The 17,881-nt window shown below is 40.6% G+C and overlaps 1 protein-coding gene across 1 annotated transcript in view; it reads left to right on the forward strand.

The window, feature by feature from the left end:
• Positions 1-17,881, forward strand: part of cox10 (cytochrome c oxidase assembly factor heme A:farnesyltransferase COX10) — a 35,536-nt gene that overhangs the window by 4,020 nt on the left and 13,635 nt on the right. Inside the window, exon 4 of the mRNA XM_029457003.1 lies at positions 883-1,007. Within this exon, the coding sequence (XP_029312863.1) occupies positions 883-1,007 (125 nt within the window). The remainder of the gene's footprint in view (positions 1-882; positions 1,008-17,881) is intronic.

Here is a 17,881-nt window from a genome sequence, read left to right on the forward strand (position 1 = left end):
CCTCTTACCTTTAGCTTAATTCATCATTCATATTTATTTTATCCAACGGTTAATTATTTAAACCGTCTGTCTCGCAGTTGGCCATCGGACAGTCTGAAGAGCCGCAGTGCATTTTGAGGCGGTATGTCCAGTAAGCTCACGTATCACATTCAGAAATTCTCACTAATGTAGTATACATCGGGGCATTTTTTCGCGACTCACGTGCACAATATCCACATACTATACCGTCCTAATGCACTACATGCTCAATTTTACTTCATACTTAGTATGAATAGTGTGTTAGTATGTGATTTCAAACAGACCCATAGTGTCAGTCACTCTTTGGAACTACTGCCGTGTTGCTGGGCATCCTTGCCTTTGTTGTCTTAGGCTTTGGTCATTATCACAGGAGACGAGACCTGCAACATGATCCGCTTCTCCGCTGTTGATCTGTATGCTCAGTAGGCTCCAAACAACTTGATTTTGCAATACATTGAGAAATATGCTTCTTCTGGTGAAGTGCTGATCGGAACATACTGAACATACAGATCAATAATTAAATTGTGTGGTTATTTCATGCAGTTATTTATTAAATGACGTGTGTGTTATTGTGTGGAGTTGCACATACTTCACAACTCCATTATTACTGATTGATTGACTTCGCAGAGACACTTGTGTAATGGCTGATTTTAATTAGTTTTCCAACAAATAGACATACTTACAATTGCACTGCAACAGATGATGATGTCCTCCCTTCTCCTGTTTAAATTGAATCAGTCTTCTGCAGAAACAAAGCATAGCATTTTCAGTGTTCAGTGCCTTTTACTTAGTAAACTAAAGTCATTCTTAAAGAAGGACACTTTTAAACGATGTTTTAATTTGTTGCTTGCTTGGTGTTTTTAGCTCTGGTGGTTACGAGTGCAGCAGCCGGCTTTGCAATGGCTCCGGTGCCATTTGACCCCCTCCTCTTCTTCGTGTCTTCTCTGGGAATAGGCCTCGCCTCTTGTACTGCCAATTCAATCAACCAGGTCAGTTAAACACAGAAAGAGGTCAAGCAAGGCCATGCATCTCTATTTCAGTATACGAGTGTGTGTTTTGTTTTGGCTTTTTGCACACCACATGAAGGCCCTATCGCAGCACAAGCCCTGTATAATGTGTGATCAATGTCCTTCACCTGTCACTGTTTGACCATGGAGTTTAATCAACACCTCTTTGACACATTGTCATGAATAAGTTTCACAAGGATGGGACTTACTGCAGGATTATACAGGTGTATCTAATAAACTGGTAACTGTGAACAATATTACACACACATGGCTTGTGTAATTGTTTCAAGGATTGCAGTAAATAGTACAGATGTTTCTGGTCTTTAATCTGTTTATTTTTTAAGTACCAATTTCCTTTTGGAAAGAAAGTGATGAGGACTTGTCTCATAGCTGGCAAGATATCTGTTGGTCTTATAATGCATAATACATTTTTTTGTTGACATGTTATACAAACACAAACGTGCTTTTTTTGACAGGCGCCTAATTTCCAGTTTTCCTTATAGTCATGCCTGTGTTCTAGAAAATGCTGAAAGAGCCCAGCACATCCCCTTTTTGACCCATTTTACATTCCTCTTGCGCTACGCATCTCAAAAATGCATTGAGCAGACTCTAATGCTATTATTATTTCCCTGCTGAAAGCTTTTTTTGGACGCTATAAACGAAGGTGAGCTAGTGTGTCGAGCCACTTGGATTGCCTCAAATAAGTAGGGCTCCATACTACTGTCTAGTGTTGACGTTGTACATAGGAATTTGCTCCGTGACTCAGGAATATTAGTATAATGGGTGACCTCTCCCGCAGCCCTAGATTGAACTCTTAGTAGTGTCTTTTGGCCTGTAATTTGGCAAAGGCCTTGATTACACTGCAGGTTCCTGCCCTTAGGGCCAACGCCCCGCCCACCTCCTCCTCCCCTCAACATTTACTGCTGTCAAGTGCCCCACCAAGTCAAACACACTTGGTTTGTACTAACACTGATCACCATGGACCTTATCTTGCATTCTGTTATATAGGTACAGTCTGACCCCCCTGTTGGTCACCTAATAGAATTACATGTGCTGGATATGAATGTGCAAATGTTTACATGGTTTAGTTTTTGTTGTCAGGTCTGAATAGTGTCAGTCAGGCCATCGCTCAGGTTAAAGTTGTATTGTCTCTTCATTGGCCTGAAACAGAGCCGTGCTCCAACTCCTCTGTGCACCTCTACCTCACACTGAGCAGGTGTGTAAATATCCTTCAGGTATTTGAAAAATGTCCCCCTCTCCTCATGCTGCCAAGAGTAGCTCCCAGACGTTCAGAGCGTTGAGTGATGCAAGAGGCGACTGCCTCTGTCCGTACCCTGGGTGTCCCTTTATCTGTGAGCCCACCCTAACATCAGTACTGTCAAGTCTTCATTTTCTCTACTAACTCAGCCTGAGGTTAGGATACAACATGGCTTCATATTTCATTGAAACAATGTTGTTTGCCTTTCAGTGCCTCTCTCCCTCTGCCTCCTCCAGTCAGGTTTTAGTTTCAAACCTACAGTCAAGGTGAAGCATGGGCAAAGGTGAATTTAAGAGCAGATGCAGCCCAAATTCTAGTTGCAAATTTGATAAGTGTGTTAAAAACTGCAGGAAATACTTTCACTCTATCAATTTGGAAATTGATATTTTCCAGGCCTTTTTGTAAAAGCCACATATTCTTTGAAAAGCAGGTCTCACATCACGATGGATACAGTCATGTGATGCAGAAAAGACATATTGCTTGAGTTTACTCCCGTGTGAACAATCTGCTGGCAATGACGTATTTAATTGTTAGCAGGATTTGGAAACAATATGACAGAATTAAGCAGCCCACAATGGTTTCCAACTTCTTGCTGTGTCACTTTTCAAGTTCTTTTCTAAAATAATACACACTGTTATAGCATTTTAAATGTCTCTCTATGCATTAAAGCAGAGTAGACCAGAAATAAAGTTTTAGTGGGAAGTTATGAAAAGTTTATATTTGATTTTATTAATTGACCCTCCAGATAGTAGCCATATGAAGGAGGCTATATGACAATATTATGGATGACTAAAATTGTTTCTGGGTTCATTTTGCGTTGTGGGTAAAAAGGGCTCGATGGTAGAAATGTATGGAATTTTGGGAATGCTTCACATGGTTTCTGTAGATAAATATACAGTGAATTGTAAAGAGATCCTGGTGGAATATTACTTCAACATTTCCTTCTGTTTGCACAAATGGCCTTGTGTGTGCGCCTTAGCCTGAAATTCATCAGTGCTTACTCTGTTTGAGGCCAAGAACTCTTTTTTGCATGTGGCTAGTAGCTGGTATGTGAGCCTGAGCCTTCACCCTAGTCAAATTCATTCTGCTCCCTTATCCCTTGTTCTCTGTTGGGACATTTTGCGTGTCATCATAGTCTTAATTGGCAAGAATTGGAGATGGGATTATTGTTTCAGACAAATTAGCCACCTGTTTTGCAGCGCGGCTGACTTTGAAGTACGTTATTCGTGCAAGGGCACATTTTTTCATTTAAGAGGTGGTTATAGTAAGGATAAACATCATTAGGAAAGTTAACTTGTTTGTAGCTTCTAGTGTCTTGTCTCCCGCTGCTTGTCTGGTATGGAAAGTATGGGCCTTTGTACATATGATGTGACAGTGGTTGTTGGCGTTGCTTTGTTTGGAAGAATGTCATTTTCGTCAGTGTAATTGTACACACAGAGGCACAGGGGATGCCATGTGCGACAGATAATTGCCACTGTGGCGGTATTCTGCACTTCATTGCAATAGGCTAACACACTTTGTCGGCTCGCTTTGTCAAAGACACACCCTCACCAGTGTGTGTAATTGATCTCAACACTTTGGTTATCCGTTTGTTTTTCATAATCCTGAAAAAAAAAGTGGAATGGAGAAGAAAAACATACCTTCAGATCGGCTGCCAAGTTTTATTTTTTTTGCACTCCCTTTCATCTTGAAAAATTGGTGCTTCACCATATGTGTGGTTAGTTGTGATCAAAGCGACATGTCTGTTTTGTATGAAAAATCAAACAAAAGCTTGACAATCAAATCAAAGTAGAGAAAGACCCTTGTGAAGATCACTTCCTATGGATTCCACTGCTCTGCCCTAATCCCTTAATGCTCGGCCTCTACAGAGGCAGAGGATGGTGCAAGTATGTTAGCACACAACTGTTTCATTACCTTGAGGAAAGGAGGAAAATGCCTTAAGGGAGAGAAAAACGCTTTGGCTCTTGGAAGTGGCAGTTGGACCTTTAGTGGAGCTGTCAAAAGCCAAGGCTGCTCTTTGTCCCATTGGAAAGTGCCCGTAGGGCAAACAGAAAGGCTGTGGTTTCCTTTTAAAATGTTACTCTATTTAGGAAACTGACGGAAGGGTGTAAGCACTTGTAGTCACGTAACAATGGCATTTCACCGTCTAGAGTTTCTCACCACAGTCAAAATGCTGTCATGTCTGTCTTACATTCAGACGGGACAGTCGGCTCCAACAGCGAAGGGATGTAATTGTTTGAGCTTCCACTTATCCACGTATCTCTCCTGGGTTGGCAATTATGAACTTTTCTTTGCAGGTTATGTTTTGCTTACACCTCTGTCGTGCTTAGACTGCCATTAAAGTCAGTGTGGAGGTGTTACGCTGAAAATAGTAATACTTTGCAGAAGGGTTTTATTTGCAGATTATTTTTTTGATTAATTGTTTGGTCTATAAAATGTCAGAAAATAGTTAATGTCTTTATCTTGTTTTGTTGCTCCAAAATCAAAAGATATTCAGGTTAATAGTATAAATCTATAGAAATCTTCCTGTTTGAGCGTCCGTAAACAGCTTTAAATTACTTTATTGATTAATCGATTACCACAACAGTTGGCGTTTATTTTTCCGTCGACTAATTGACAGTTGCAGCTCTACTCGGTAGAGAACCTACTCTGAGAGAAAATAGCTCAGCGGTCTCAAAGTCTCACCAAAGGTTTCGCTACAGATTTCTCTCTGTTCCTGCTGCATAGAATCCCGGCTAATGTTGGTAGAAAAGTGCTGGATGGTCTGGTCTTCAGGACCCGTGGGCCCCACACCCGGCACAGCCTCCACAGGTGTTCCAGCCGTCATCACCTGCCAGTCTGGCCACTACTTCAGCTAATTGGATAATTAGGTCAGTTTCAGGCTGGAGCCTAAAAGACCCTGGGGAAGGCTAAGGTCCCTAGCAGTGTAAATACGTACCGCTTGACTATTTTGACTGCGGCTATAGTGTAAGTAACACCATGTCAGCTCGCGTGTTTGTTGTGATGACAATTCAAACTGGCTTGTTTTGGCGCTGCCTAGTGTCTTTTCTGCTTTCGTGACCATGACAGTGAGTTTTCATTTGTCTCTGTGTCTCTCCTTCAGTGAGCTGTCTGAGGCTGGCACGCATAAGCGAGCCCCCACAAGCCCCCAGCCCATCCACTCCACGCCCTTCTCTCTTGTCCTGTGCAGGCATGCATTATTCACCCGCCTGCATGCCTCCTTCTGTGCGCATCTTGGTCAGCCCCTCGCAGTGTATGGGTACATGACTGAACATGGAGATAGGTGGTGCAGAGAATTATCAGTACATTATGAAAATTGTGTTTGGTTTGACTTTTTTAACCTTTCTAAAAGATGCAATTATTTTATTTAAATAAAAAATAACATGAAAAATGTTCTCAGGATTTAAACAGGGGGAAATTATTTCCTAATCTTTATAAAAGGTTGGTTCTATAATTGTAAACTGTGATGGGACCATGACGACAGCGTAACCACTTTTTGTAGTACATGAAAGCCATATACAAAAAGACTATAATGAACATTTAGTCAATGGCTTCGATGTTTTCTGAAGCTACACGCAGAAGCTTTTAATCAGCAGAGTAATGGAAATTGATTCAAACTGATAGCACTTGGACATTATTTTGATCTTAAACAATGCAGTGCCATCATATAAAGCCACTATGTGTAGTGGAAGCTCATGCTTTCAACTTTAAAAGCATTGTCAAGTTCCTCAGAATGACACCACAGTGTACTATGTCAGGCGCAATGCAGGTTTGGTGTCACAGATGTGATTTTTATCTGTACCATTATTATATTGTTGTGTTATTAATTGATTTCCAACCATAAATATGCATTAATCTGCATAAAGCAAGCATATTTGTCCACTTCTGCATTGATAGGAGTATTAATACTTGAAAAATCTAACTTTAAGGTACATTTTGAACAGATCAAATATGAGATTAATTTGTGACTATTAGCAATCATGCGATTGAATATTTGAATCGATTCACAGCTGCAGTTATTGTATATCAGGCATATGTAGTATAATACATGGATCTGTAATGGTAAACTTGCAAATTTCCAAGCTGGTGTTGGTAAAAGTCCTTAAATATTACTTGGTTAAAATTGGTGACATCAGCACAGCAACATTGTGTAATGTTTATATTACAGTGCAGTGAGAAAGTGAGTGTTAGGACTGTGACATGTACATTTATTTTCTTTGGCTCTGTACTGCAGCACATTTGATTTTAAATGAAACGCTCACTATCGAGCTTAAATGCTGACTGTCAGCTTTAATTTGAGGCTGTTTACATCCACATCAGAAGAACAGTGTAGGATTTGGAGCCCCTTTTGTACACAGTCCTCAACTTATGATGGTCATAAAGTAATCAAACATGTCAACATAAAATTAAATGAATTCATCTTTTTCAAAGCCCCTTTTTGTAAAATGTTTATTGCAATTATAACATCCTTCAAATTATTGTGATAGAAAAAAACTTTGTAAAAAAAAAAATAAGAGCCAAGAGTATAGCTAATAATAGGATTATGTTAAACCACCAATCAGGTTTTTCTTGAAAGCGTGTCTCCCTTGTATTATCTTCCAGTGCATAAAGATGTTATTTGCATCCAAAGAGAGCATCATTATACAATATACTGAGGTGCAAAGTGAGCCTTTTGAGAAGATTGTTCAGGCGTAAGCTTTTTTTTAGGATATTTTGCTTCCACCAAGGAGGATATGTTTTTGAATTGGTTTGTTTTCTTGAATTGGTTTCTTAGCAAGATTAAGGGGAACACTACTGGCCATACCTTCATGAAAATTGGTTGCCAAGGAAGAGCCCCTTCACTTTTGGTGCAGAGCCGATTCAGTGATGCTTGCCTTCTTGACCACACCGATATGTTTTATGACTGCTTTAGACACACTCCAGATGTAGATAGCGGTCCTTCAGCAGCACAGTAGGTGGTAGAAGTCTACCTCAGCCTGGGTTGGCGGCAGAATTGCTGAGCCCCAACAGTCAAGGCTGTCACAGCAATTTTCCAGGATGGGGCTCCACTCATTGTAGTTTAAAGCACCTCACATAACATGGTACCTCTTTAGAGGATCATTAGTTGTAACAAGACCTTATAGCTGCTAAAACCCCACCAACCATTGTGCTCTTCAAAGAAAATGAAACCCTTCCACCACGGGATTTGTGTCCGTTCCCTGCTGGGAAGGAGCGACAGAAAATATGGTTTCAAACGGGTGCTATAGAATACCTCTAGCATGATGACATTGCCATCCGTTTTTGTGCAATTAATTTTTATTCTGTTTGAGAATTACCCCCCACCATTCTCATACCAGAGTCCATTTGATGAATTGCAGTGGATACCTTCGAAACCAGCCCTATATTGAGGGCATACTGTATTTGTTTTTCTTGTGTGGACCGCTTCAACGGTATCTTAAAACAGATGAAGTTGTAAAAGTATCAGTGCTTGTCATATTAGTTCCACTGGCTATGTGCTGTAATTGACTGTTCAAAAGTGTTTTTTTTCTGTCAAAAGATCATGTTTTGGGCATTTTTGTGGGGCGCTTTTTAGAGTTAACGGTCAAAAACATCAGAGGCTTAGCCAAATCGGCGATTTAACAAAGAACAAGATCCCTTCCTTAGTGCAGATGCTGCTCTTAAGATCTTGTTTTCGAACAGCTTAGTTAAAACAAAAGAGCAAGCTGAACTTTGACATCGATAGTTTTGATTTTTTTTGTTTTCGTGGTCTTCACCAAGCTGCTACTTCAGCCTGGGAGAAGGAATGGAAATTCATTTTTAATTACCAAGCAAGATGGCACGAAAAGGGCTCGATGGGTCTCTCTTTCGGTGCTGGATTAAAATGAATATTTAACCAGACAGTTTAATAGTTAATTTCTTTAAAGGCTTTTGTCTTTGTCAACCATGGGGTGCCAATCCGTTTTAAAATGTAAAAATGGATCTCTTTCAGCCTCAGACGGGAGACAGATGCTCTCCTCTGATAGAGTCATGAAGGGTAAATCCATCTATTATACACCCCCAAGATAATGCCTGAGGGAGCAAATATTGTTGCCAGGCAAAGGGTTAGTTAGGCATTATACAAAGATGTAGATATGCTGGTTTCCAATTGTGTCTTTTATTGTTTATTTTAATGTATCTTTCTTTTTAAAATAATTTGGTATCAGTCTTGTAGTTGAACGGCACTTTTATTAATTATCTTATTTCACTTTAATGTGTTGAGTTTGGTTAAAGGTGCAGGATACACTCACTAGAGTAGATGGACTTTTATTTATAAAAGAGCATTGTCAGGCAACAGCAGCAGTCTAATAAAGTAAGTATTGTAAGGTGTTGATTTTACGCAACGCAGCTTTCCTACTGATCTGAATCCTTAAAATACCAGCTCATCTCATGCAGTCAATAAAACCTGCCGTATCAAATGTTATGGAGTCCAACAGGGAATTTAAGCAAATTTAAAGCAAGGTCTTTCTCAGTGTTTCTCAGGGAAATGATTATGACACCCAACCTGAATTCTACCCTTCCCTTCCATGGACACATGAACTCAGTCTTGCTCGTAAACAGGATACAAATAGGCACAAAACAACTCCAATGGTACAGTCTTCATTTTTGTTTCTGTCTTAGAGAGTATCGTAGGAGTACAAGACAAACATATATTTCATCAATACACATATTAATATGTACATGACTTTTTTTCACTTCACCTACATATTCTTGGTCCTAGTATACTCGAGCCTTTACACACAAATACAGGGTGTCCTTACTTCAAAAGAAGAGGAAGACGTGGCTTCTCATTGGAGTTGTCCACAACATGCCGTCATCTTTTTTTTGAAGATCACACTCACACGTACGCCTCACACGCGAAGGTTCTCTCTGAGCTTTCAATGCCACAGCTTGTTTGGGAAAACACACCTCGCCACAATAGAGTTGCCGACACCCGAGGGGATGAACATGACTTACTGATGGGCAGGTGCAGCCACTCCTCTCCACCTCCCTGATTAGCCTTTAGTTTTTCACAAAACACTGTGATTATGGGCTTCGGTGACCAACGAGGCAACATGCAGACACCATTGACTTGAGTCAGAGAGAGGGGGGGGTGGGGGGGGGGGCACTGTCTGGCACCAATGAACCTTTCTACACCTCACGCTGCATTTGGAAATGGCTGACCTCATGCAAGCTGAGTAAATGTTGTTACATCAACTAATGTTTTTGTTTTCCCTGTCACTTGTTCGTGCTTGTGGCAGTAGTTCTTTTAGGTTAAAAGAGGAGATGTTCATGGTCAACAGGTTAGGGCCAGAAATGTCAGAATGTGTCTTAGAATAACTTGAGCTCTTTGTAACTCTAGTGGTGCTGTCAGTGTCTCAATGTCAGTTTCCTTTTGACCATTCTGGACCTGCTTTCCCACTGAAACAGATAGTGACATGTCAGCACCTCCAGCATGCATTGTGGAGGTATCAGTGAATGGAGGCAGTCAGTGTAGAGGCCCCTGTCTGTCTGGAGGACAAACGGTTCCTCTGGCTTGAGTCAAACAGAAGCATATTGTGGATATAACTCGGCTCCTCCAGATTCCATTCTGATTCAGGGGACGATGATGCGATTATATAAAAAATAAAAAGAATCGATGCATATTGATTCTTCAAAATGTCTATACGTGATAGATTCTTCCTCACTGTGTGACTACTTGCTACTTTTAAAACATAGCGTAATTGTAATGTTCCATTACTTCCATTATATTTTATTAATACAATAGTAGTAACAACTGGAAGTTAGACACAACTGGTGCCTTATCCCCTCAACTTCATTGAAGCCAAAATGCTTCCTTACGCAAGCTGTTAATCCAAGGGGTGCCGGTCGGATTGTATCCATCTGCAGTTGCATACGCTCAGCCCCCCCCCCCCCCTCTCTCTATTGCGGACAGTGATAATGAGTTGCTGAAGATGCACTCGCTTTTAGAAGTGTCCCTCCCTCCTTTACATCAACCCTCTGCACTGCTCAACATTAGCAGACTGGTGCCAGAGGTTTGCGTGTCTATTCAGTGGATGTAATATCGCTGGATATTGCCAAGCTCTAGCCCAAACAGTTTTTTGGTTTAGTGGAGCAGCTCAAAATGACCCATTATGACCAAAAAAGCAATGATGCAGAATGCCTTTTGTGATGTGATAGTCAGATGAATGCATACTGTGTTTTGATGTGTGGTACTGTATTGGCTTAAAATCAGTGACAGGGAAGTGAATAACACATTTCATTGAATGAGCCGCTCTTTTCTGCTTAAGCGTTATTTAGCTTTCTGTTTCTTGGCCTCTTTAGTTTAGTTGCAGGAGAGATGATTCTACACGTAGATACAATAACGGCTCCTAAACTCACTTTGCTTAAGAATAAAAAACCTTGCAAAGTTTGTTTCTGGTTTTACGCTAGCTAAACAACAAACAAGTAGAAACGGTGTGTTGTTGCAAAGCTAAGAGTTGATTCAGTAAAAGACCTGCATATAGGGCATCACGTTTATGTATTTGTTTACAGTCTATCGTTTTTTTTTTTCCTTGAAACTCAAGTGTACCCTCTCTATTTGAAGGTAACTTAGCCAAAGGCAAGTAGGAACACTCTTTGTAATGCTGAGATCCATGGATAATTAACAAAAGCAGCCCTGTTTATGGCGTGCCCGTGAGCCAACACTGAATGCTAATTTGATTCAAACCGAGAAGCTTTTGGGGCAAGGGCATCGTTGCTGGAAAACAAAATGGTTACCGACATGGACTAAGTCTTTCACTAAGCCTTGGGTGTGTCTCACCGTCTCAAAATCTTCACAAAGTCTATTTATTTAGCCTAAAATCACAATGTTGTGTCATAGGGCTTTGCAATCTGTACAGTATATGACTGTTTTTAATCATTTAATTAAACTGATTTCTAAATGGCACAGGAGGGTAATAAAAATGTCCATTTTCCTTTTGCTGAAAGAGGCTTGTAATGATGGAAAGTGACTGTTCGTTAGACGCAGATTAGCTTTTATGAGGTCAGTTGATCATGTTGACAAATCGACATATGAAGTGAATGTTAAAGTTTTGTTGTTTATTTGCTTTTTAATTTGACTTGTTCTCTCAGTCGCTGTGGGTTCTTAAGCCTATTGAGGTAAACTCCTCAGAGCTCCTTTCACCACGCTATTGCAAAGTGCTCTGTATCGGCTGAGCATTACGAAGACATCACATTATGACCAGGTACCGCTCTGTAGTTTTGAGAAATGGTTTCAGTGCTTTCAGCTTGTGCTCTTATTACTTACAATTTAAAAAGGGCCGGCCCGGTCTCCAATGACTATTATTCAGACTGAATTTCCTGAATCTAAGTGCCACCCAAGTCCTCGATCCTTCATTATGTAATCACCCAGAGTACCCTGAACAAGCACAGGTGATATTTAGCATACAAAAAAGGTTGTGTTTTGTATGATCCTGGCTTTTTGGTGTTTTTTTGCTCATGATAGTCACAATTAAAAGCAGATATATTGTTGAGGGCTTTAGTGTCAGGACTATTGTAACAGTGCCAAGACTGTTCAGTGTTGGGGCCAGAGGTCAAATGTATATACAGTTTGGAAAAGCTTTTGCATTATATAATGGAGATTAACATTTTCTGCAGTATATGAATCTTTTGTCCATACCTGCCGTTGAGATTTTAATAGAATACATGAAAAAAAAAACCTTTGTACTCTCTCACAACGGTCTCCTAATATACATGCTGATGCTTCTTTAGAGGTGAACCTTAGTAAATCCAGTGGAATGCACACTCAGCCACGCTGTATCTCCTCCTGGTATTCCTGTTATCTACCCTTAAATGCATATGCATACAGGATAGAGGTGTACTTTACTGTGTGTGCTGTGGGTGCACCCCCGGTGATTAGATAAAGCAAACTGCACTGCCTGGGCAGTATGCCTGTTTCATTAAAGCATGATCTCACCATTGATTTGATGTGACATGAGGCAGTGTAAAGGCCGCTTCCCCCCCCCCCCCCCCCCTTTTCACTGGACCCAACATTTCTCATTATTAATCACTTTTTTTGTCCAATATTTCAGTTAATCTGTTCATTTATCAGTCAGGTAACACAGAAAACATCTTGCACCAGTAGCTGCTCTAAAGAGTGAGTGATCATGCACTGTCAAGTTGGGGAAGAATTGAGTTACTAAATGTGTTGCACTTACAGATACATTGTGATTGTCAGCAGTTATCAAGTAATCTTATATTGATGTTTATTTGTATTATTGGAAAGCTGTGCATCAGTCTATGTTACCCTGAGGTAACAAGAGTGGATGGCTGGTTCCAGTTAAGTGTGTCTGAGAAGGTAAAAGATTCACTGCGCTGCTTTTCTTCACTTTTAACCTATTTGTGTTGAATTTCTTTGGCCTCATTTTTGCCTGTGTTTGATTTATGTTTTTGTTTTTTTAATAAATCCCACCTTACATGCACAGACTCCTACCTACCAATCTGATTCTCCAACAGACCCCTTTAAAGTTAAAGCCCTGTATATGGGATGGCGGCATTACAGAGCACACTAGGCTTAAGAAGTCTGCCTTTGTGTCTCTGCCTCTGTGTTCTGTCAGCATGTTGGTCCGCCTGCTCACCTGAGGAGGTCATCCCGCTGGGTTGGGTGTGGACCTTTTGTCTGTCTCTGTGTCACAGGAGACTCTGCAGATAGTTAAAAGGATCTTCAGCGATATGATGACATGGCAGTCTGTGAGACTCCTGTCATGTAGTTACTGTTGATTACCGTTCACAAGACAGACCAAAGTGTGCAGCTTGATAAACGTACTCACTCTGGTTCTGATGCCTGACTGTACCTATCCCTATTTCCTCTTTATATGAGGCAGTGCTTTTTGCTTTGTGGCTAACCCCACCTGAGGATCACAAAGGGATTGTAAAACCACACTCTTTTGTTCTTTCTTTGTTTATGTCTACAGCATAACTTTACCCCTCTATGCTGTACGTCTTAATTACTGTTTTCTCTCACCTGTAAGCCAGCTTTTAGAGATGTTGCTGCATTGTCAGCCCAACAAACAAAAGTGACGTGTCCACGGTAAGTGTGGCTGTATAACTTAAAGGGGCTTCTGTCATTAAGGCTGTGGTGTTTTATACAATCCCAAAGTTGTGTCTAAAAGGGCATTTTATTTTTCCTCCTCATGAGCATATTTTGCCATGTGATAAAGCAGACCTTGTATATTTATTCTAGTCTAATTCAGCGCAAACTCATGCTGCTCTCATCCTTTATGCCACTATCTGCCCGCCTACATGCCTCCCAACACAACAGCCATGGACACACAAAAAAAGGCCTTGAAATGCAACACGTGTTTTACTCTGAACACCATTAATGTCACCATACAGCCATTTATTCAAGCAGAGGGAAGCAACCACTGCTGTGTTCCCTTTCATTTTACACCCACACAACTGTAATCAGTTTGAGAATGATAGACATCGGGGTCCGTGCCCATGAGTGGTTATATCCATACATGTGTGTGCGTTACATTGAAAGTCTTTGTTTCACTTACCCAGATCCTGGGGATTAAACATTTCCGCCCTCTGTGCACTGTTAGTTGTACTGGGGGGGGGGGGGGGTCTTTTGCTCTTTCTCCTGCCTGTAGACCTTTTATCTGTAGGCTTCTCTTGCAGTAATTGCTTATGATGAGACAGGGTGGGTCGGGGAAGAGAGGCTCCAATTTCACCAGCCCACAATTTTTTTAATGGCACTTCACTACTTTGAAATATCTGTCTTTGTTTAAGACTTTGTTACATCCTTTATACAATGTGCTTTAAAGTAGAGACGGAAATGTTTCCTTTTAACTTCAGCTTTAAGGAGACAGACAAAATGTTGCTCACCAGAAGCAAAGGCTGTCATACAGACACGTTGGCTTTTATTTGTACTTTCAGACATGACGTCCTGATGCCTCGGAGAGGAGGAAGAACTGTGATTGACAGCATACACCAACATTTTTGTAACTTTTCTTTCATGGAAAATTGAAATTAAATTGTATATTAATAAATAAACATAGACTAACTTAACTTAATTAAGTTAATAACATAATAAGTGAACCCTTCTCTCACTCTCACTCAAACAAAGTAAAATAAATAAAAGTGCTCCAGGTTAGTGGAGTATATCCCACTTTATCTATCGTGCCGGTCAGCGGTCATGGCCAATCAGCTGACAGCAATCGATCTGTGCATATCTAGATATTTATTTGGAAGATTTTTACTATTGTGCTCCAGTTGTCCGCCAATAATCTAAAGACTAAAGAGAATGATTCTCTGGATTGTAACCATCATTGCGACACACCCCGAGGAGCGGTGCCAGCACTTACTCTTCCCCATTCAGACACACTGGAAGCTGTGTCACGCCACATCCTGACAGGAAGAATTTCTGTTACATTCACAGGACAGATGGTTGACAGCTCACTTCTCGAACACGTTGAGAAGCTAACTGGTTGACTTACCACATGAGGGGATAGTGTGAGAGAGGCGAAGGGGAGACTGAGAATATTGCAGAGAGAATGATGGGTCTCGGGAGGACCGACTCTGACTGGAACTTTGTTACCCTGCTCACACAGTCTCCTCCCATTTGCTCCAGCAAACAAAATGTAAAACTCATGGATGAACTATTTCCCCCTGCTGTTGTTTGCCACTGTTTACTGTCTGTGCCCCTGCTTTGAGTGCATCAGCAAATGCTCCACCTCGATACAAACGTAGTTCAATCTTTTCCTTATTCGGTTTCCTGTCACTCAAAAGTGTGAAACTAGTTTGCACACTGGGAGGCTGTCTGAGCTTGTAGGCAGGAAACCACAGCTCTGTAGTTTATAAACAGAGATGAAACGGTTGGCATTTTTTTCATTAACTCCAGCCCAATGTGATGGTTTAAAAACTACGTGCCCCCCCCCCCCCCCTTTTTTTTTTTTCTTGAGGTCTGTTCAGAGCAGAACCTTGATGTTAGGTTTTTTTTTCTATTTCCTATATTAAGTTTTGTAGAATTTGAATCCGTTTGTTATTATCAGTGAAATCATATCATCCATTACAGTGTTGCATAATAACATAGGAATGAGTATAAAACATACAAAGATAATAAATTAAATATAAATATAAAGAAAGGTTACAAATTGGATTCATAGCAAATAAAATAACTATACATCAACATATTTATCTAACCTTTAGGGGTGTGAGGAAAACACCGCGACTGCTCCGTCCTCCACACGGCTTTATACCAAAGGTTATAGCGACTAGTATTGATGACGTTCTTTACAAATGACAGTTTATCATTTGATGAACATGGGCTAATGCTTGAAAATGAACTAAATTGTTAAATAAAAAAATAACAAAAATCGACGACAGCAGCAAGCCTAGTCTGAGGGATGGGAGAGTTGGGTTTTCTACATTAATAAGCTCAATATAGTATAATGTATGCTCTATCGCTTATAAAATGTCTTCATTTATAACCTTAAAGAGTATGGTATCTGCTCCATCTCACAGATTTTCCAGATTCTTTGGGTCCAAAAGTTGTCCGTGGGTTGCTCAGACTTTAACTAATATTAACACACTTCATTGTAGTTTGTAAGATCTGCAATAAATAAAATGTGCAGCTCTTCCCTCTTATGCCTTTTTAAAGTTTTACTTCACTGCAGAGACTGAAGAGACAAAGCCTGCAAATCTACCAAAACAGAAAGGTCTCTGCACGCACAATTCATTATAAGGAGAATACTATAATCTTTCCAGTCCTTCCCCGGCCTTGTTCCTGAACCAAACTGCACCAACATGAGCTGCCTCTGTGTTATCAGAAGTCTAGTTTACAGAACATGCTGGTGAGGACAAAGGGAGAGAGAACAAGGATGCTGATTGAACAATATAAAGCCTGTCACTTAGTGTTCAGTTTGTTGGACCTGCAAGATATTTTCAGGAGCAACCTTATGAAGTATGAGATGTGTGACCCATGTCCCAGCATGCCAGAGTGCTTACCACAAGCCAGAGATTACAAATAAATAACAGAAAGTGAATTTTAATTTGTGTCTTGGTTTACCTACAGTATGGCAAACGAATAGAAATGATGTGTTTCTTATAAATAGACTAAAATGGATTAAATGTTTTATTCTGGGAATATTCAAGGTGAAACAATTCCATGGGAATTACAGGAAAAATAATGAATGTGCCCCCCCCCCCCCCCCCCCCCCCCCCACCAAATCCATCAATTTTAAAAGGTACAATTTTTATATTGATATTATCAGAAAATAAACATTATGTTTCCCCCCCAAAATGTGTCAGCTTAACCTCAGACCCTTTACAACCCTACCTTTTACAGCGCGTGTCATGACTGGCATCTTGTGGTATTCCTAACAATCAAGCTTATTGACACTTTTTTTTTTCTGCCAACTTCACTTGTTTTATTAATAGGTAGTTGACCCATACAGAATCCAATCTCCTTAAAAGGTAATGTTATGGATGAGTGGGGAAAACTCTGGCTGCACACACAGAACTAAACCTCACCGTGTGTCTTCTTCTGCGGTCCTCATCATTTTGATTTGAAAGGCTTGTTGAATGAGCCCGTCTAGATGAAGGGGTGGATTATGACATGGGTCACTGCCGCAAATTCAAATCTGCCAGAGGTGCTGATGACTGCTGTCATGTTTGAGAGAACAGTGAGGGCCTTCATATGTGTCCGCATCTTATCACTTCTCATTTCTACGGGCTGCATTTTCTTCAAGATCTTCAGGACTGACTGTATCAGAGCAGTATTAAAGTGTCCTTGTGGTCAGATGCAGCTGCGGACCAAAAATCTAAACACTCTCATTCTCTCAAACATACACACGGTCATGCACATGCCTCTTTTTCAACTGCACCCACACTGTTGAGAGCCTTTCAAACTGCATGTCATGTCAGTCGCACCCTCACAGTTATTTGCAAATGCCCAGTGATGGCGGAAAGGACTGTTTATTTCTCTTTAAACAAGTGACCACACACACACACACACACACACACACACACACACACACACACACACAGCCTAGTTCTACGTATTGACCTTTGACTGATATGTTTTCCCACAGAATGCGGGACTGAATAGAAAGCTGTCAAGTGTGTGCAAAGTTAACAGTAATCAGGAACTGGAGTGAAAGGCCCTCATTAGTAAGAACGTTAACTTATCAGGCTCAGACGAGAGATATGGCCGGCCAGCGCTCCAACAAAGGAATTTGTCTTGTTTGCACAGTTGATATGTTTACAGTGGAGTGAAAATGTATGTAGCAGCCTTCATGGCCCAATGTTACCAAAGCACTTTCTACAAATGAAGATTAATACTGAAACTTAATTTCACTGAAAGATTTGTCTAAAGATTCTATATTCTGTAACATTCTTATGGTGTGACTCATATTTGAACTAAAGTGGTAAATGGTTGAATTCAAGGGTTTGGGCTCCTAAGTGGTAGGTGCTCTTTCTGTGTATTTAAACAAACATACCCTGTAATGAAAAATCTCAAAAAAGGGTTCTCTTGATCTTAAAGAGTCGGTGCCATCCACCAAGCGTTTGGCTTGTAATGCGAGTCCTCCCTCACACTAGGAGGCACTGTGAACTGGCCGCG

This window comes from Cottoperca gobio, chromosome 19 (assembly GCF_900634415.1).
Source record: "Cottoperca gobio chromosome 19, fCotGob3.1, whole genome shotgun sequence".
Lineage (NCBI taxonomy): Eukaryota > Metazoa > Chordata > Actinopteri > Perciformes > Bovichtidae > Cottoperca > Cottoperca gobio.